The 21,324-nt window shown below is 36.7% G+C and overlaps 1 protein-coding gene across 2 annotated transcripts in view; it reads right to left on the bottom strand.

Annotated features, from left to right (window-relative positions):
* AGGF1 (angiogenic factor with G-patch and FHA domains 1) overlaps nt 1-21,324 on the bottom strand; it is a 44,193-nt gene that overhangs the window by 7,052 nt on the left and 15,817 nt on the right. For both annotated transcript variants that reach the window (XM_047778151.1, XM_047778150.1), the window contains exons 6-10: nt 10,412-10,742; nt 9,457-9,568; nt 8,371-8,422; nt 2,367-2,468; nt 1,210-1,375 (exon numbers count right to left, since the gene is read on the bottom strand). In XM_047778151.1, the coding sequence (XP_047634107.1) occupies nt 1,210-1,375; nt 2,367-2,468; nt 8,371-8,422; nt 9,457-9,568; nt 10,412-10,742 (763 nt within the window). The remainder of the gene's footprint in view (nt 1-1,209; nt 1,376-2,366; nt 2,469-8,370; nt 8,423-9,456; nt 9,569-10,411; nt 10,743-21,324) is intronic.

The following is a 21,324-nucleotide window of genomic DNA, read 5'->3' as shown; positions in this document are numbered from 1 at the left end:
ACATATGGAAACTCCCAGGCTAGGGGTCAAATCGGAGCTACAGCTGCCAGCCTACACCACAGCCACAGCAACACAGGATCTGAGCCGCGTCTGCAACCTATACCACAGCTCACAGCAACGCCAGATCCTTAACCTGCTGAGAGAGGCCAGGAATGAACCTGCAACCTCATGGTTCCTAGTCAGATTTGTCTCCACTGTGCCACGACGGGAACTCATTTTGAGTTTTCTAAAGGAACATAAGCTTGTGCAAAAGAAAAATCACAGAACCCAAGACTCATGCTACTGTGCAATGTACCATAATCATTTTCATAATGTAAAATCAGAAAACAAAAAATATACAATGAACATGTATAGGTGGTAATTAGGGGAAAAAATGATGTAGAAAATAAATACTTCTTACTAGTTCAAAGTATCTCTTTCAATATTCCAAGCCTTAGATGAGTTAGTTTTATTTTTTTTTATTTATTTTTTTGCTATTTCTTGGGCCGCTCCTGCGGCATATGGAGGTTCCCAGGCTAGGGGTCCAATCGGAGTTGTAGCCGACGGCCTAGCCAGAGCCACAGCAACGCGGGATCTGAGCCTCGTCTGCGACCTACACCACAGCTCACGGCAACGCTGGATCCTTAACCCACTGAGCAAGGGCAGGGACCGAACCCGCAACCTCATGGTTCCTAGTCAGATTCGTTAACCACTGAGCCACGATGGGAACTCATCAACCAATAATTCTTAGTATCTTGGCCTATTATTTTCTATGTTACTATTTTACAACAGTTTAATTGTGGATAACTTTTTATATCAATAAATAGATGTTAGAGGGAAACCAATCTTCATTTAATTATTTCATAATTGCTCTTTTGAAGGACATTTAGCTAGTACTGCAGTGCTGCTTCAAAAGCCTATAAACTGGATTAGCCAAAACAGCTGTTAATTACCACTCCTGATCAGAAAGTAACCTAATGCGGCTACAGTACAGCTAAATTATCCTTTAAAAAAAAATCAACTAGAATCATACTCTAATATGCTAGGTCTCAAATTTCAAATACATGTCATTTCCTAGTCTCATGTTATAATATTCACCAAAATATATGTATTTCAATGAGTATTATCAGTTAGATATGAAGCTGGTAGTTAACTGACACTTTTTTAGAACACTCCATTGAATTAAAGAGGAAAGTCATCACTCCCACATAAACAACATGTTTCACCTACCAAAGGGTTCGTCTTTCTTATCAAGACGAAGGTGGGCTCTAACCTGCCCTGGCTCACAGCCATCACAGGTGTCACTGCCAGGGTGAATATGAAAGGACAACACAGTTTCTCCAATCTTCACTTCATCTCCATGCTCAAGTACGTAAGGGTCACATTTGGTTTTGGGCTAAAGGGGAAAAAAAATTACAAAACAAATTCAAGAGAGTTACATATGATTATTTTATTTTATGTCTACTGTAAGCAATGTCTGATTATATCAACAAATATTTAAGATGGTTTTCAATGATACAGACATATGAGCACATACACACATTTCCACAACTTGAGGATGATACATAATATCCTACCAGTAGAGAAGACAGCTGAACTGAGCAACTTCTAATTTTTATATTATCAAAATCCACTAATCTCCCGATACCCATGCCCAATTCTATCAGAGAAATACCTAACCCAAACATCAAACAATCTACCACTAAACGAATAATCATTATAGTCAAAAAGATGAAGTGTTAAGGAGATAAGTGCATTTTATTTCCCACTTCTCCTCTTCTCTTGAAAATACAGTTCTATTACATTTTTTATTCTTACAGACTAAGAATAATACTTCTCTTCTTTCCATACATTATCTTATTATGTGCTGAGCACTTTGCTACATGTTGGGGAAAGAAGAGTTAACTGGAGAGACAGAGCCCCTGCCTTGAAGGAGTTTACAGTTTAACATTTCTATTAAAACTTTTTTAAACAAATAAAAAACACATAAAAAGGATGGCCCCTAAGTTTCTATAAGAACATTTACTTTGAATACTTTTTTTTTCTTTTTCTTTTTAGCACTGTGCCTGCAGCACATGGAAAGTTCCCAGGCTGGGGTTGAACTAGAGCTACAGCTGCTGGCCACAGCAACAGCCACAGCCACACCAGATCTAAGCCACGTCTGGGACCTACAACACAGCTTGCAGCAATCCCAGATTCTTAACCCACTGAGCAAGGCCAGGCATTGAACCCGCACACTCATGGATACTAGTCGGGTTCTTAACCCTCAGAGCCACAGCTGGAACTCCTAAAATAAATCTTACGTATAGTAACTATGGTCCTCAGGGATAAAAAGTTTCCACCCAGGTTTTTAAAATAATGTACAAGTATTTAATTAAGCCACTCACCTGAAGAATCTGTTTTCCATTAACAACTGTACCATTCTGACTGCCTTGATCCACAAGGACATAACTTTGTAAGTCATGGTCAAAATAAATTTCTGCATGAAACTTAAAAAAAAGAAATTAGGTTATTGTAAAGTATTACACTTTTTTTCATTAACCACAGATAAGAATTTGTCTTTGATAAGAAGCAATGGACTTTAGTTTCTGATAATTTAACTTTTATTATTTTTAATACTTTTTTTCCGAATATGAGTATTAATGCTTTTGGTAGAAATGCGAAGGCTACAATAGAAAAAGTCAGCTATAATTCCACCTATAACTATCATTAATAATTTAGTATGTGTCCTACCTTTTATACTTTTATAATGTAGTTGAGATTATACTATATATACAATTTGTGATAATTTTTTTACCTAATATAAGTATTTGTACATGTCATTAAAAATTCTTAATACAAAAGGTGATTTGAAACTGTCAAGATCAATTTCTCAGAGTAGTTCCCCAAATTCTCAATACTCAGGACTAGTCACTCCCTCCTGGTCCACAGCACTTTGTTTATATGACACATTGTATGAAATTACTGCATATGTGAACGTCATTATACTGCTTAACAACAATTTGCTCAATAGTGAGGTAGCTGGCCATGTACACAAAACATGTCTACTTAATTGGATAGAAAACTGAAGGAATATTTAACTTAAAATTTCATATACAAGACACTGCTGGTGGGAATGTAAAAGGGTGCAGCTGCTTTGTGGAGGTCTGACAGTTCCTCAAAAGGTTAAACAGAGTTACCGTATTGACTCAACAATTCTCTCTGAAATAGGTATCAAGAGAAATAAAAACGTCCAAACTAAAACTTGTACATGCAATATTCACAGCAGCCTTATTCTTTCTTTTTTTTCTTTTTATGGCCTCACCTGCAGCACATGGAAGTTCCCAGGCTAGGGGTTGAATCAGAGCTGCAGCTGTAGCCTACCCCACAGCCATGGCAACACCCGATCCAAACCTCATCTGTGACCTATGCCACAGCTGCACCAACATCAGATCCTTAACTGACTGAGTGAGGCAGATTGAACCTACATCCTCACAGAGACATCAGGTCCTTAAGCCACTGAGCCACAACAGGAACTCCGGCAGCCTTATTCTTAACAGCCAAAAAATAGAAAAAATTCAAATGTCAATCAGCTGATGAGAGGGTAAAGAAAATATGGTATCATCCATACAATAGGATGTTATTTGGCAATAAAAAGAAATAAATTACTGATATGTGCTAAAACATGGATGAATCTTGAAGACATGCTAAGTGAAAATGCTAGTAACAAAAGACTACATATTACATGATTTCATTTATATGAAATATGCAAATCCACAGAAATAGAAGGTAGACTGGTGGGTGCCTAGGGCTACAGAGATGAGGAGAAAAGGGGCAGTGACTACTACTGAGTATGATGTTTCTTTTCACGGTGATGATAATGTTCTGAAACTGCGGTGATGACTGTACAATGTTGGAAACCAATGAACTACAGAACTCTGCAGAAAAAAAATTTGGCACACAAGCAAAAGCACAACCACTGAGAGAGCTTTATCATTGCCTGCACCTGATTTTGCTCATTAATCTACGTCACCTTCTCTAATAAGTCATGTGAGTGAAAGCCTAGGTGCCTTTGTCCTGCGGAACAGTGTGCCTCCTGGTCCCCCACTTTCTAGATGTAAAAGAGTCTTGTGTTTTTTGGAGTTCCCGTTGTGGCGCAGTGGTTGATGAATCCGACTAGGAACCATGAGGTTGCGGGTTCGGTCCCTGCCCTTGCTCAGTGGGTTAAGGATCCGGCGTTGCCGTGAGCTGTGGTGTAGGTTGCAGATGGGGCTCGGATCCCGCGTTGCTGTGGCTCTGGCGTACGCCGGTGGCTATAGCTCCGATTCGACCCCTAGCCTGGGAACCTCCATATGCCGCGGGAGCGGCCCAAAGAAATAGCAAAAAGACCAAAAAAAAAAAAAAAAGTCTTGTGTTTTTTGTTATACCGTGCCGTCCCTCTTCCAGGATCTCCCGTTGCCCTACAGCACTGGATGCAGTAGTACAACTCTATCAATTCACTGAAAACTTTTGAATTATGCACGTTCAATGGGTAAACTGTATATGGTACGTAGACTGTATCTCAAATTGTTCTTAAAAATTTTCATAAACATGAAGTTGTTATAAAATGTTTCAAACTCATAAAATACACTGAAAATTTCTACCTATGACCCAGCTTTAATAAATTTTGCCAAATTGGTCTCAGATACTTAAAAAAATTTTTTTTCCATTGATATGTACATTACTCTACCCCCCACCCTTCCTTTCAGAGGTCTGATGTTTATTTAATGATGATACATCTGTTTATACTTTTACTATGTATGTATATATCCATAAAAGAATATATGCTTATTTTGTCTTTTTTGGAACCTGATATAAATAGGAATCATACTGTATGATTTTTACTATAATTTATAGACAGGAAATTCATAGGTATTAAGTGTACAGTTTGATGAGTTCTGACAAATGTATGCTAACATACATTTGCTATATATTTGTTAAATATAAGGTATATTTTTACTTTGGTTCTTTGGCTTAATATTATGTTGTGAGGTATATCTAGCTATTGTGCACAGGTGTGCTATTCTGCTGAATGTTAATTCATTACATTGCTGTACCACCATCTTTGTATTCTTCTGATAACCACATTCAGGTTTTTTCCAAGGCTTTACTATTTTTTAAAATATCTCTATGAACATTCCTGTACATACATACTTTCTTGCAGATAATGCAAGGGGTTCTTTGAGATATACACTTAGGAACGAAACTGCTAAGCCACAGATAGTATATGCAAACCTTAACTTCTAGATACCACCGTACCATTTTCTTTTTCTTTTTTTTTTTCCCTGTCTTTTTTAGGGAGGTGGCATATGGAGGTTAAATCCCAGGATGGGGGTTGAATCTGAGCTATAGCTACCAACCTACACTACAGCCACAACAACGCTGGATCCAAGCTACGCCCACAACCTACACTGCAGCTCATGGCAACACCAGATTTTTAGCCCACTGAGTGAGGCCAGGGATCAAACCCATATCCTCATGGATCAAACCCATATCCTCATGGATCCTAGACGGGTTTGTTACCACTGAGCCACAACGGGAACTCCTATGTCATTTTCCAAAGTGGTTGTACCAATTTATATTCCCAACACCAATCTATAAGAATTCTTGTTGCTCTATACAGTCTTACTCAACGCATGGTACTAATCAGAATTTTTAGTTTTTGCAAGCATAAAAGGACTGAAATTAAATCTCACCATTGTGGATTTTTTTAAATTTATTTTACTGAAGTTGATTTACAATGTTAATTTATTGTGATATATATATATTTTTTTTTTTCTTTTTCACATCCTTTTCCATTATGGCTTGTCACAGGATACTTAATATAGCCTCCTGTGCTATACAGCAGGACTTTATGGTTTAGTCATTCTATATATAACAGTTTGCATCTGCTAATCCCAAAATCCCAGTCCATTCCTCCTCCACCCACCTCTGACCTGGCAACCACAGGTCTATTCTCTTTGTCTGTCATCACTGGTATTTTAATTTGCATTTTCCAAATAACTGCTGAGGCTGAAACCTTTTCTTATATTTATTAGTCATTTAGGTTTCCTATTCCTTTTAGGTTTCATTTAGGTAAATTTTCTCTTCATGTCCTTCATATGTTTCTTTCAATTAGGTTTAGAATAACTGTATCAAAGGGTTTATTTCAAAGAGCTGTTCTAAATTATGCTCTCAACAGGAATGATATTTAATAAATATGATGAATGAAAACTGACATCTTGGCCTCACTTGTATTTATATTACTAGAAATATTAAATGGTTTTCATATGTTAACCATATTTCATCTATTGTGAATTATTTATGTTCCTTCACTCATTTACTTATTGGTCTCACATTGGGATTTCAAAAAGTGAATTTGTATGACCTTTTAAAATATTAAGGATATATATTTTATCAAATCTATCTGATTGTCCTAGTCTGCCTTTTAAATTATTTAACATATAAAGAACTTCAAACTGAAATCATGAAAAGTTACCTTTTCCTCTCTGATTTTTTTCCTTTCTTTTAAACTCAGAAGGTCCTCTCCTACCCAATGGTTAAATATTCATTTCTGTCTTTCCTTTAATATTAATAAGAGGCATTTGTGTTTTTGTTTTTTTGGTTTTTTTTAGGGCCGCACCTGCAGCATATGGAAGTTCCCAGGCTAAGAGTCGAACTGGAGCTGCAGATACCAGCCTGCACCACAGCCACAGCAACACCATAGCTGAGCCACGTCTGCAACCTAAACCAAAGCTCACTCCAACACAGGATCTTCAATCCACTGAGTGGGGCCAGGGATCAACCCTGCATCTTCATGGATACTAGTTGGGTTCATTACTGATGAACCACAATGGGAACTCTTGTGTTTTGTTTTGTTTTTTAAGCTTTTTCATATACCTGGGTATGTGTGACATATAGTCTAAAACTGATTTCACACAGCTAACAAATTATCTACCCCACCAGCAGACATATTCGTTTAAAAGAAAGAAAAAACAGAACTGCCGCCTAAGAACTACCTACATTTAGACTACAGTGGGAGGAGGACCTCTTTGCTATTTAAGTTGCAGGTTGGATATTCTTTGAAGGCAGAAGAATCAAAGGTCATAAGAAAGTTAAAAAAAAAAAAAGCATGATAATTAAGTCAGAAATAAGATCACAAGGATTTCCTTCCCTCTGAATGAGTCCAAAGTACAAATAACTAGATTTTCAAACTAATAATTGGGAAACAAATTCATTCCAAAAAGACAAAAATCACCAAAAAAAACACACTTTAGAACTGTATTAGACTCCATTAAAGCAGATGATGAAAAGTCAAAAAAAAAAAGAAGAAGAAAAGATAACAATCATTAAGGGAGGGAGAAAACATAGTAAAGAAAAAAGGTAAGTATGATATATCATGAGTTTTGGAAGCTAAACCACTTGTTTATTTATAACTTACATGGCAGCTTGGTTTTTTTTTGAACTCTGTTCTTCTTTGTTTTTTGAAAAACCCAACTGTTCTTTCTCCTAAAACCATTAGAGACTCAACTAGGAAACGTTGTAAATGGAGAGCCTTGGATGGTAGAGGAGAGATTGTTCTTGAGTAATAAAATACCTTGGACTGAAGTAACCATGCATTAAGGAGCCCAAATAAGGCCTGATTTTTTTTTTTTTTTTTTTTTGCCATGCCTGTAGCATGCAAAAGTTTCCACAGAAGTCCTGGCCAGGGATTATACCTGCACTACAATAGTGACAACAGCAGATCCTTTACCTGCTGAGCCATGAGAGAACCCTAGGTCTGATTAGTTTTGAACAGCCATAACATCTAGCATATTTATTTACTTAATAAATACATATTGGATTTTCCATCATGGTTCAGTGGACACAGAATCTGACTAGCATCCATGAGGATGCAGGTTTGCTCCCTGGGCTTGCTCAGTGGGTTAAGCATCTGGTGTTGCCGTGAGCTATGGTGTAAGTCACAGACACGGCTTGGATCCTGTGTTGCTGTGGTGTAGGTCAGTAGCTACAGCTCCGATTCAACCCCTAGCCTAGAAACCTGTGTATGCCGTGGGTATGGCCCTAAAAGAAAGAAAGAAAGAAAAAAAGACAAAAAAACAAAAACAAAAACAAAACCATGTTAAATGGGTATTACTTTAATAATTACTCTACATTTTCTACTCCTGCTCCAGACTGATAAAATTTAAATATAATTTCAGTTCACCCAAATTGTGATAAAGAATTTTTATTTTCTCAAGCAGTGGAACAAACAAATCTGCATTGCTGTCCTTACCATTACTATACTGAATATTAACCTTTCCTTCTAATAGGAGAAACCCTAAGCTTCCTGCCATTAATGATTTATAAAACCATGTCTAGGGAGCTATATTTGAAAAAAATCAAAGAGCTTACCTTACTGACACCGACTTCAGGGATTCGAAGAGTATGCTCCATATCTTTTTCTCTGCAGAGTTAAGAGAAATATCTTTAACAATTTTTTTTGTTGTTGTTGTTCTTTCGTCTTTTTAGGGCCAAACCCATGGCATATGGAGGTTCCCAGGCTAGGAGTGGAATTGGAGCTACAGCTGCGAGCCTACATCACAGCCACAGCAATGCCAGATCTGAGCCACGTCCGTGACCTACACCACAACCCAAGGCAACGCCAGATCCTTAACCCACTGATCCAGGCCAAGGATCAAACCCATGTAATCATGGATCCGAGTCAGGTTCATTAACCACTGAGCCACGACAGGAACTCTGTTTTTGAAGCACACATAAATTCAGCACTTACAGTGACATGGAAATATTTTTTAAAGATAATTATTTTGTGTTTTAAAAGATAATGTTAAAATGCAAATCTCTCCATCACACTAAATCTGGTTTCCATAATGCTACTGTAAATTTCCTGCTTGAATGAAGGTTCCAGAATTACTTTTACTTTCTGGTACATCTGTCAAAGGCTAATAAACATCCAGGGGGACAATATATCCTTTGTACTAATATCATTTATTCCACATCTGTTGACTACATTCCACTTACATTACTACATATAAAAAAGAGCATACTATTCTCCAAGAATTTTAAATTAAGATATTGTAAGGAAAGTAAGTTGAAACTATCCTACTCATATTAAAACCTACCTCTATCAAGCTGGTTGAGTTACATACTGGGTTTAAGAAAGTAATTTAAACCTAAAAAGGGTAGTACAAAAGGTAAGAAAATGACAAAAATCTCTTGTGGAAAGTATCACCAAGACTTTATCTCTTTACATAGGCAGTCCCCTTTAGAGACAATGAAGTTATATCTCCAAGTGACTTCTAAAAGCAACAATAAAAGGTGTCAGAGTACTTTTTTGAGTGAGAGAGGGTGGGACATGGATGTCATTTTTTGCCTCTCCAACAAGTACTAAAGACCTTTAATGATTAATTGCTTAAGAAAAGCAAACTCACTGGAGTAAGACAAATACACAAATATAATAGTAACATTAAACATTTTTACCTTCCAATCGTAGCAGGGTTTACAGCTGTAATGATAAAAAGTGATCCTGTCTGCAACACAGGTGATCTAATAACAATTACTCTAATACATGGGGGCCAAATTTTTTCTTCATCTGCCAAAGAAAGAAATGAGTAAACACTAATTCAAATGCTATAGGAAAAAAATCAGAAATGTCTAGGGATGAGCAGGAGGCATACATAAAATAAAAATATATTCATCATAAATCTTCATTCTGTTTAAAACAAACTTTAAAATTTTGCTACATGACATACATAGTAAGGCTTAATTAACAATGTTATCAGTTTAAACTCATCAACCTAAACATAATATGCATCTATTTAAAAAAATCTACTCTCTTTTTTAAGATCTTGGAATTTGAAAATTTCCCCAAAAAGCATTTTTATATTAAGCTAGAAAAAAACTGAGTCTTTTTAAGAAAAAAATGAGAAGTGCCATTAAGAAAAAAATAAGCTCATATATGCTAATATGAAATCCTAGGTTTAAAAAGTACGTCTTTATATCCTCAAGTAAAAAAACATTAGATTTACCGTAATACCTATGTAGCTGAATTCATGGACTACACTTTAAATAAAAGCAATTGCTTTCCCTCTCTCAGTTATAAAAGTGAACAAATATTGAATCCACTAAAACAGACAGCACATACTTTAGAATTAAAAAGTAGGTAACTTGGTTTTGTGTTCCACTGGCTAGGCCATTCAGTGCAATGAAACTTCAGTATCCAAGTACTAGTAATTTATTCACATTCTACTCTAAAAACAACCAAATGGTGGCCCACGTAATTTTCAATAATATCATTAAAATAATTGCTTTAAAACCATCAGCTCACTTTTTGGCAGATATATTACATGGGTTACTAACATTTTTAACTGTGTTGCACTTTTATAATGACCAGGCTGGTTATTCATGTAAGAGTAAATAACGGTTATTTATTCACCTTCATCTTCAGTATCTTCTGCAGTTACACTGTCTTCACTGGTAATGTCCTCATCATAACTGTCCTCAGTCTGAGAGTCTGTAATTTCACCTTCCTCTGGCTCACTATCAGTCTCTGTGATTTTCTCATCTTTAAATGAAGCCGAATTGTAAATGTTTTCATTAAGAGGAGATTCTACAGTCTTTGCGCTAACTGGAACAGTCAATTTGGGGGGACTGTTTTTGTAATGAATGTCTATTTTGGCCTTCTTTTTCACATTTGCAAAATCTTCTCCCTCACTGCAGTTTATTTGTTCAATATTGGATGTTTTTTGATCTTCTGAATTCAAATTCTGGAAAGAGATGGGAATAGAGGAGAATAATCTTAAATATGACCATCTTATAACGTTTAATGCGAACTTTTTCAATGAATTAGTGAAGATATATGCACAGTGAAATAACAATAGCTATTATCTCTACTGCCTCTTCCTTTCATGTTCCCTTTCTTGGTTAACGATATTACCATCCACTTATCCAAATCAAGTCTTTGACATCTCCTTGACCATCATATGGAATCAATTACCAAGTGCTGAAAGACTGTGTAAATTTATCCCAATTCTCTCTCCTTATCTATTCTCAATGTCTTAACTCTCCCAGTCCAGACCTTTTCACATACTGCTTGGACTATGAGACAGCCTAGATCAATGCTGTCAAAAAAACAAAGCAAAAAGACACAAGCTATATTTATACTTTAAAATTTTCTAGTAGGATCATTAAAAAGGTAAAAAGAAGCCGATGAAACTCATTTTGATGTTTCATCTAACCCAGTATTTACAAAAGATTATTAGTTATATATAAAACTAACATTGAGCAATATAGTCAATATAAAATCTATTACTGAAATATTTTGCATAGGTTTTTCTGTACTAAGTCATCAAAATTCAGTGTAGTTTATACTTAGAAAACATATTAATTAGGACTAGCTATATTTCAAGTGCTTAAAAAGCCACAACACTGCAGGCCTAGAAAATACAACTAAATCTGAATTTTTTTTTTTTTTGAATTTTGAACCACTTATCAAGCCAACATACATAAAGAACTGGCTTTAATTATAGTAGGGATTTAAAGATTCAAATGTACCAAAGAGCAGAAGTGAACTGTTAAAATTTGTACTTTATAGAACTGGTTTGATAATACAAAAAAAGTACAGACAAATCAGTAATATCTCTTTTATTCCAAAACTGCAACTTAACTGACACAAGCCTTTTATTATCTATACATGCATATCGGGCATATCCTAGGACAAATGAACTAATCTATTATTTTAACTTTTAAAAAAGCAGAGTTGTTTTCCTTTTCTTCCTTTAGTTTGTAACACATTCTGAACTTTTCTTTCTGCCTTTGAGCAACATGATGATGATGACGAGAATTCATATGTTCTGCTGTTATTTTATAAAATATGAGAGCATCTGAAACATGTATTTTTTAATAGCAGCATAAATTCAGTGGGAAGACTACCAAACACTCAACAATGTGATAAACTATACATATTTTCAGCAACACAAACTCACCAAGGGCAGGAACAAGGGCATGGAGCAGAAAAACCATGAGGAATTTTAAAGGCCGTTGTGAATTACAGCCCCCAAATTCCTTTATCTATATATATTTAAAAAGAAAAAAAAGACAGTATCCAATCTTGTATATTTTATCATTATTGCTTATAGGACAATACATGCAGAGAAGAAAATAAGTGAGTTGCAAGAGGTGCTACTTTCTAAAAACTATTTGTCAGTCTAGAATGTTAGATTAACATTCATTAAGATTTATGACCTAGAGCCTACATGTAGGCATTGAGGTTTATATACATATTTCAAGTTCTTTACACGAATCTCTTCACCCTACTTCCTTCCACATAAACTCTACACATCCAAAAAGTGAGGCTCAAGAATACCCTAAAACTAGGAGTTCCTGTTATAACACAACAGGATCCGTGGTGTTTTGCAAGTGCTGGGATGCAGGTTTGACCCCTGGTCTGGCACAGTGGGTTATGGATCCAATGTTGCCACAGCTGCAGCTCAGGTGGCAGCTGCAGCTTAGATCTGATCCCTGGCCCGGGAACTCCATGTGCTTTGTGGTGGCCAAAAAAAAAATAATAATAATAGGAGTTCCCATCGTGGTGCAGTGGTTAATGAATCCGACTAGGAACCATGAGGTGGCGGGTTCAACCCCTGGCCTTGCTCAGTGGGTTAAGGATCCAGCGTTGCCCTGAACTGTGGTATAGGTCACAGACGTGGCTCGGATCCCCCATTGCTGTGGCTCTGGCGTAGGCCAGCAGTTACAGCTCCGATTAGACCCCTAGCCTGGGAACCTCCATATGCCATAGGAGCGGCCCTAGAAAAGGCAAAAAATAATAATAAAATAATAATAATAATAATAATAATATCCTAAAATTAAAGAAAAAGATGAGGATGTCCTAACTGGCCTCCTCCCATGCTTCATAGCTACCTTTCAGAATCCTCAGAGAATTCTCAAGATTCAGAGAATTCTCAAGATCCAGAGTATTCCTAAGTCCCTGTCCTGAGGTTAACATCTTTTTGAAGAATGGTAAAGATGAGCAGTTATGGGAGCTAAGCTGGACCCAAATCTCACAGAGTGTCTCCAAATTTCATTCTCTAGTTTGTCAGGAAAGGCCATGTGAAGACCCCTACATGTTCTTTTCTTTGCTAGGGAGAAGTAACTTCATCCTTTCAAACAGTTCAACTCCTGGTAAGAGGTAGAAGTCACTAAAATAGAGACCTTAAAAAAAAAAAAGAAAAATTTTTAGTATTTTAGTTACATACTTTTAAATTTCTAAATATTGTCAGTGAAAATAATAGAGAAATAAAAAGCAAGTCAGAGAACTAAGACAAAATTTCAAGAGTAGGGGAGGTGGCCAGGTGATGAAATAGGAAGACCCTAAACTCACCTCCTCTCATGAACACACCAAAATTACAACTACTTACAGAGCAACTATCTATGAGAATGACCTGAATACTAGCAGAAAATATTTTCCACAACTAAAGACATAAAGAAGGAACCAGATGAGATGGGTAGGAGGGGTGGAGACTCACACCTCTAGGGAGACAACCCACAAATGGAAGGAATATCACAAACACAGAGGTCTTCCTTCCCCCAAGAAACAAGGGGTCTAAGCCTCAAATGGGATTCTCCAGTCTGGAGACCCTGCACTGGAAAGACGAGCCCCCAGAACATCTGGCTTTGAAAAACCAGCAGAGCTTATGTTCAAAAGAACTGGAAGGATACACAAATAAGAGTCTGCTCTCAAGGACACACGCAAATTCTCACATGCTCTGTGTCCCAACACAGAGGCAACAGTTTGAAAGGAGCCTAGATCAGCTATTTTGGGGAGTCTGCTCTACCCCGATAATACTGGCACTGAGACACGTCCTTTTGGAATCTTCCCTTGGTCTATGAGCACTAATGCCCTAGCTTTGCCCGCCAGTAGGCTGGCACAAGCCCCAACCCCCACTCCTGGCTTGTCAGAAAGACAGCCATGCAGGGACCCAGCCTCATCCTCCAGTGGGCCAGGAACAGCCTTGAGTCCCACCAGGCTATGCAGCCTATTTCACAGGAAGGCTGCTTCACCCTCCAGGGAGCCTGCAGTCACCACCCAAGGCATGGCCTCACAGCCAACCAGGCTAGGCCCAGCCCTGCCAACCAGTGTTCCCACAGTAATCAGCCCTACAACAAGAGAAGGATGTTTGCAGCCCACGAAGGGGATGATAATCCTACAGTATATAGTTCTGGTTGCCAGAAGGGAATGTGCTGCTTAGGCCCCAAAGGAGGTCTCCTACATAAGGCCCCTTCTCTACAACAGGAAGCATAAAGAACCTACCTAACACAGAGAAATAACCCAGAGAACTGGGCAAAGTGAGGAGGCAGAGGAATATGTTCCAAAGAGAAGTACATGACATGACCTCAGAAAAGAACAAATGAAGTGGAGATAAGCAATTTACAGGTAAAGAGTTCAAGGTAATGATCATAAAGATGCTCATCAAAATCAGAGGCATGGAAGAGCGAAGAGTTTCAATAGTTAGAAAATATGGAGAAGAAAAATATGAAGAAGAATCAAACGGAGATGAAGAATACAATAACTGAAATTTTAACAAATACTAAAGGAATAACAGATTAGATGAGTCAGAGGAACAGATCAGAAATCAGGAAAAGAGTAGTAGAAATCACTCAATATGAAGAGAGAAGAAAAAAAAAAGAGGTTAAAAAAAAACAAACACAGGGATAGTTTAAGAGAGCTCTGGGACAGTATCAAGCATACTACATTAGCAATATAGGGGTCCCAGAAGAACAGAGAAAGAAAGAGGCAGAAAACGTATCTGAGGAAATAACAGCTGAAAACGTCTCTAAACTGGGGAAGGAAACAGACAACCAGGTCCAGGAAGCACAGAGTCCCAAATAAGATGAACCAAAAGAGGTTTACATCAAAACTAAGTACAATTAAAATAGCAAAAATGAACAATAAGGAGAGAATTTTAAAAGCAACTAGTTATTCGCAAGGGAACCACCATAGGGATTTCTGCTCACTTTTCGGCAGAATGGCCAGAAGGGAGTAGCGCCATTTATTCAAAGTGATTGAAGGAAAGAAAAAAACTACAATCAAGAATACTTTAACTAGAAAAGTTAGCCTTCAGATTGGCAGGAAAGATAAAGCATTTTACAGACTAGCAAAAGCTAAAAGAGTCAGTGCCACTAAAACGGCTTTATAAGAAATATCAAAGGGACTTCACTAAGCAAAAAAGAAAGGACCACAACAAGAAATAAGAAAATTTTTAAAGGAAAAGTCTCATTGGTAATGCCAAACATATAGTAAAAGTAGCAGGTCAACCACTGATGAAGATAGTAGAAAGGATAAAAGATAAAAGTAGTAAAATCATCTATATCCACATAAGCAGTTAAGGAATAAACAAAACAAGAATAATTAAAATACGACCTCAAAAACATTAGATGTGAAGCGCAAGGACAGTAAAAATGTCGAGCATTTAGAATGCATTAGAACCTAAGAGACCATCAACTTAAGATAATTACATATATACAGCTTGTCAAATACAAGCACCATGGTTACCAAAACCCAAAAACTAATAATACACAAAAAAGAAAAAGAATCCAAACATAACACTAAAGCTGTTCAGCAAAAGAAAAAAAAGAAGGGACGTTTCCATCATGGCTCAGCTGTAATGAACCTGATTAGTATCCATGAGGACACAGGTTCAATCCCTGGCATCACTCAGTGGGATAAAGATCCAGGGAGTTCCCATCGTGGCGCAGTGGTTAACAAATCCGACTAGGAACCATGAGGTTGCGGGTTTGATCCCTGCCCATGCTCAGTGGGTTAAGGATCCGGCGTTGCCATGAGCTGAGGTGTAGGTCGCAGACGTGGCTCGGATCCTGCGTTGCTATGGCTCTGGTGTAGGCCAGTGGCTGTTGCTCCGATTAGACCCCTAGCCTAGGAACCTCCATATGCCATGGGAGCGGCCCAAGAAATAGCAAAAAAAAAAAAAAAAAAAAAAGACCAAAAAAAAAAAGATCCAGCATTGCTGTGAGCTGTGGTGTAGGTCACAGATGTGGCTCAGATCCCACACTGCTGTGGCTGTGGTGTAGGCTAGAAGCTGTAGCTGTGATTCAACCCCTAGCCTGGGAACTTCCATATGCAGTGGATGTGGCCCTAAAGAAAAAAGAAAAAAAAAAGGCAAAAGAAAAAGACAAAAAAGGAACAAAAAAGAACTACAAACTCTCCACTGCACCATGAACAAACTGGCAATAAGTACATAGCTATCAATAACTACTTCAAATGTAAATAGGCTAAAAGTGTCAATGAAAAGACAAAGAGTAGCTGAATGGATAAAAAATAAAACCAAGGAGTTCCCTTATGACACAGTGGGGTAAGGGCCCAGTATTGTCACTGCAGTGGCTCAAGTTCTGCTGTGGCATGGGTTTGATCTGTGGCCTGAGAACTTCCACACGCCGTGGGCACAGCCCCCCAAAAAACAACCTCTGTATATTCTGCTACAAGAGAGTCACTTTAGATCTAAAGACGCACACACAGACCAAAAGTTAGGAGATAGAAAAGGGTATTCCATACCAGCAGAAACAAAAAGACAACTAAGGCATCAATACTTGCATCAGACAAAACAGACTGTGAAACAAAGACTGTAAGAGACAAAGGACATTACAGAATGATGAAAGGATCAATGCAACAAGAAGATTTAATAATTGTAAATATATACACACTCAACATAGGAGCAGCTAAATAGATAAAGAAAAATACTAACAAATATAAGGGGAGAAACTGACAGTAACACACTAAGAGTAGGGGATTTTAACACCCCACTTACATTAGTGAACAGGTCATCAAGACAGAAAATCAGTAAAGAAATAATGGCTTTAAAAGATACACGTGACCAAATGAACCTAACAGATAAATAGAGAACAGTCCATCCAAAAGCAGCAGAATACATATTGATTTCAAGTGCCCACGGAGTATTCCTAGGATGATAACATGCCATGCCATAAAATAAGTCTCAAGAAATTTAAGAAGACTGAAATATCAAGCAGCTTTTTCAACCAAGATGGGACCAAAAATTCATACAAAACAGCAAAAAAACCAAAAAAAAAACACAAACATGAAGAGTCTAAACAGCATACCACTATACAAGCAGTGGGTCACTAATGAACTCAAAAAGGAAACCTGAAAAATACCTGGAGACAAATGAAAATGGAAACACAATGATCCAAAACCTACTAGATAGAGCAAAAGCAGTTCTAAGAAGAAATTTGTAACAATACAGGTCTACCTCAAGAAACAAGAAAAATCTCAAACAAGCCATCTAAACTTAGAGCTGAAGAAACTAGAAAAAGAAAAAAACCCAAGGTTAAGAGAAGAAAAGAAATAATAAAGGTCAGAACCAAAATGATATAAAGACTTCTAAAAAAATAAGATCAGTGAAACTAAGATAAGCAAATGAAAAACCATGAGCCATGCTCATCACCAAAAACAGAGAGGCCCAAATAAATAAAATAAGAAATGAAAGAGAAGTTACAATTGCTATCACAGAAATACAAGGAATAAGAGATTATCATGAATAACTACATGTCCAATAAAACAGACAACCTAGAAGCAATAGCCAAACACCTAGAAACAGTCTCCCAAGACTGAATTAGGAAGAAACAGAAAATATGAATGAACTGTTTACCAGGAATGAAATGGAATCAGTAATCAAAAAACTCCCAAGAAAGAGAAGTCTAGAACCAGATGGCTTCAGAGATAAATTCTATCAAACATTTAGAGAATTAACAAACCTATCCTTCTCAAACTATTCCAAAAAACTGAAGAGAAAGGAACACTTCTGAACTCATTCCATACAAAGCCAGCATCAGTGTGATACCAAAAGAGACACACACACACACACACACACACACACAAAGAAAATTTCCGTTCAACATCACTGATGAACATAGATGTAAAATATAAGCAAACCAAAGTTAGCAATACATTAAAAGGATCATACACCATGATCAAGTGGGATCTATCCCAGAGATACAAGGATGGGTCAATAACCACAAACCAATCAACACAACATGCCACATTAACACAGTGAAAAAAAAATCATATGGTTCTTTCAACAGCTGCATAGAAAGCTTTTGACAAAATTCAAAATCCATTTATGATAAACTTCAAACAAAGAAGGTATAAAGAGAACATGTTTCATCATCATAAAGGTCATATATAACAAACCCACAGCAAACATTATACTCAGTGATAAAAAGCTGAACCATTTTCTCTAAGATCAGGAACAAGACAAGGATGCTCACTCTTGCCACATTTATTCAGCATAGTATTGGAAGTCCTAGCCACAGCAATTATACAAAAAAAAAAAAAAAAAAAGAAGAAAGAAAGAAAAGGTATCTAAACTAGAAAGGAAGAAGTAAAACCATCACTGTCTGCAGGTGACATGAATACATATATAAAATCCTAAAGACAATAACCAAAAACTGATAAAATCTAATAAATGAATTCAGTAAAGCTGCAAGATACAAAACTAATATACAGAAGTCTGCTGTATTTTTATACACTTAACAACAAACTACAGGAGAACTTAAGAAAACAATCTCATTTACAATTGCATCAAAAACAATAAAATACCTAGGAATAAATCTAACCCAAAGAGGTAATAGACTTGTACTCTGAAAATTATAATATTCTGATGAAAGGGAACAAATGGCAAGATACACCATGCTCATGGACTGGAAGAATTAATATTGTAAATGATGATACTATCCAAGGCAATCTACAGATTCAATGCAATCCCTATCAAAACGCCAACAGCTTTTGTCCATAGAACTAGAATAATTCTGTAATTTGTATGGAACCACAAAAGACTCCAAATAGCCAAAACAATCTTAAGAAAAAAGAACAAAGCTGAGGTATTATGCTCCCTGATTTCAAAATATACCGCAAAGCTACAGCAATCCAAACAGTATGGAACTGGCCCTAAAACCAACACATACATCAATGGAAAAGAAGAGAGTCCAAAAATAAACAGTACCTACACAGACAATGACTCTATGACAAAACTGGCAATAATATACAATGTGAAAAGACAGCCTCTTCAATAAATGATGTTGGGAAAACTGGACAGCTACATGCAAAAGAATGAAACTGGACCATTTTTTCACAGTAATATACAAAAATAAACTCAAAATGGATTAAAGACTTAAATGTAACAAAGGAGGCAAGAATATCAATGGAGAAAGAACAGTCTCTTCAGCAAGTGGTATTAGGAAAGCTGTACAGCCATATGTTAATTAATGAAGATATTAGAACACTCCCTCACACCCTACACAAAAATAAACAAACTGGCTTAAAGATTTAAATGTAAGACATAACATGATAAAACTTAGAAGAGAACACAGTCAAAATATTTTCTGACATAAGTTGTACCTACGATTTTTCTTAGGTAATTCTCACAAAGCAACAAAAATAAAAGCAAAAATAAACAAATGACACCTAATCAAACTTATTAGCTTTTGTATGGTGAAGAAAACCATACACAAAGCAAACAGATAATCTGCGGACTGAAACTATTTACAAACAATGTGACCAACAAGGGCTTAACTTTCAGAATATACAAAGAGCTAATACAACTCAATAACAACCACAAAAAAAACCAATCAAGGAGTTTCTGTTGTGGCTCAATGGTTAATGAACCCGACTAGTATCCATGAGGACGCCATCGGGTTCAATCTCTGGACTCACTCAGTGGGTTAAGGATCCGGCACTGCCATGAGCTGTGGTGTAGGTCACAGACACAGCATGGATCCCACATCGCTGTGGCTGTGGCGTAAGCAGGCAGCTACAGCTCGATTTGACCCCCTAGCCTGGGAACCTCCATATGCTACAGGTGTGGCCCTAAAAAGACAAAACACATACACACACACACACACACACACACAAACAATCAAAAGATGGGCAGAAGACCTAAGTAGACATTTCTCCAAAGAAGGCATAAAAATGGGCACATGAAAAGATGCTCAACTTTGCTAATTATTAGAGAAATGCAAATCAAAACTACAATGAGGTATCACAGCACATCAGCCAAAATGGCCAGGATCGAAAATTCTACAAATAATAAATGCTGGAGCTCTGAGTTTGGAGAAAAGGGAACCCTCCTAAATTGTTGGTGGGAATGTAAACTGACACAGCCACTATGGAAAACAGTAAGAAGATTCCTTAAAACACAAAAAGTAAGAGTTGTTATACGATCCACCAATTGCACTCCTGGGCATATACCCAGAAAAAAAGCTATAATTTGAAATGATACATGCACTCCAATGTTCACAGCTGCACTATTTATAATAGCTAAGACATGGAAGAAACCTAAATGTCCAGCAACAGATGAAGAGATAAAGATGTGGTACATATACACAATGGAAAACTACTAGCCACAAAAAAGAATGAAATAATGCCATTTGCAACAACATAGATGGACCAACAGCTTATTATACTAAGTGAAGTTAGAAAAAAATAAGCATCATGAAATCACTTATATGTGGAATCTAAAGTATGATACAAATGAACTTATTTACAAAACAGAACAGACTCACAGACATAGAAAACAAACACATGCTTACCAAAAAGGAAAGGGGGATAAATTAGGAATTTGGGATTAACAGATACAGACTACTACATATAAAATAGATCAACAAGGTCCTAATGTATAGCACAGGGAACTATATTGAGTATCTTGTAATAAGCAACAATAGAAAAGATGATAAAAAACTTTACATATGTATATATTTACAGTTATGTGTATATAGTTTTTATATGTGTGTATATATAAAAAAACTGAATCACTTTGCTATACACCAGAAATTAACACAATATTGTAAATCAACTGTACTTAAAAATCTTTATTTACACACACACACACACACACACACACACGCATGCAAAGACTTAAATATAATACCCGAAACCACAAAACTCCTAGAAGAAAACATACACTCTTTGACATTAGTCTTGGCAATATTTTTTTGGATTCTCCTCAGGCAAAGGAAACAAAAGCAGAAATAAGCAAACAGGACTACATCAAACTAAAAAAGCTTCTGCACAACAAAGGAAACTATAAATGAAATGAAAAGGCAGTCTACTGAAAGGCAAAAGGTATTTGCAAATGATATGATCAATAATGGGTTAAAGTCCAAAACTATATAAACACTTCATATAACTCAACATAAAACAAAAATCCAATTAAAAAAATGCACAGAGGACCTGAAGAGACATTTCTCCAAAGAATACATAGAGATGGCAAACCAGCACATGAAAACAATGCTCAGCCCCACTAATCATCAGGGAAATGCACA

Source organism: Phacochoerus africanus, chromosome 4 (genome assembly GCF_016906955.1).
Source record: "Phacochoerus africanus isolate WHEZ1 chromosome 4, ROS_Pafr_v1, whole genome shotgun sequence".
NCBI classification, from domain to species: domain Eukaryota; kingdom Metazoa; phylum Chordata; class Mammalia; order Artiodactyla; family Suidae; genus Phacochoerus; species Phacochoerus africanus.
Note: the sequence above shows the minus strand (reverse complement) of the source record. Positions and strands in the feature narration are given on the sequence as shown.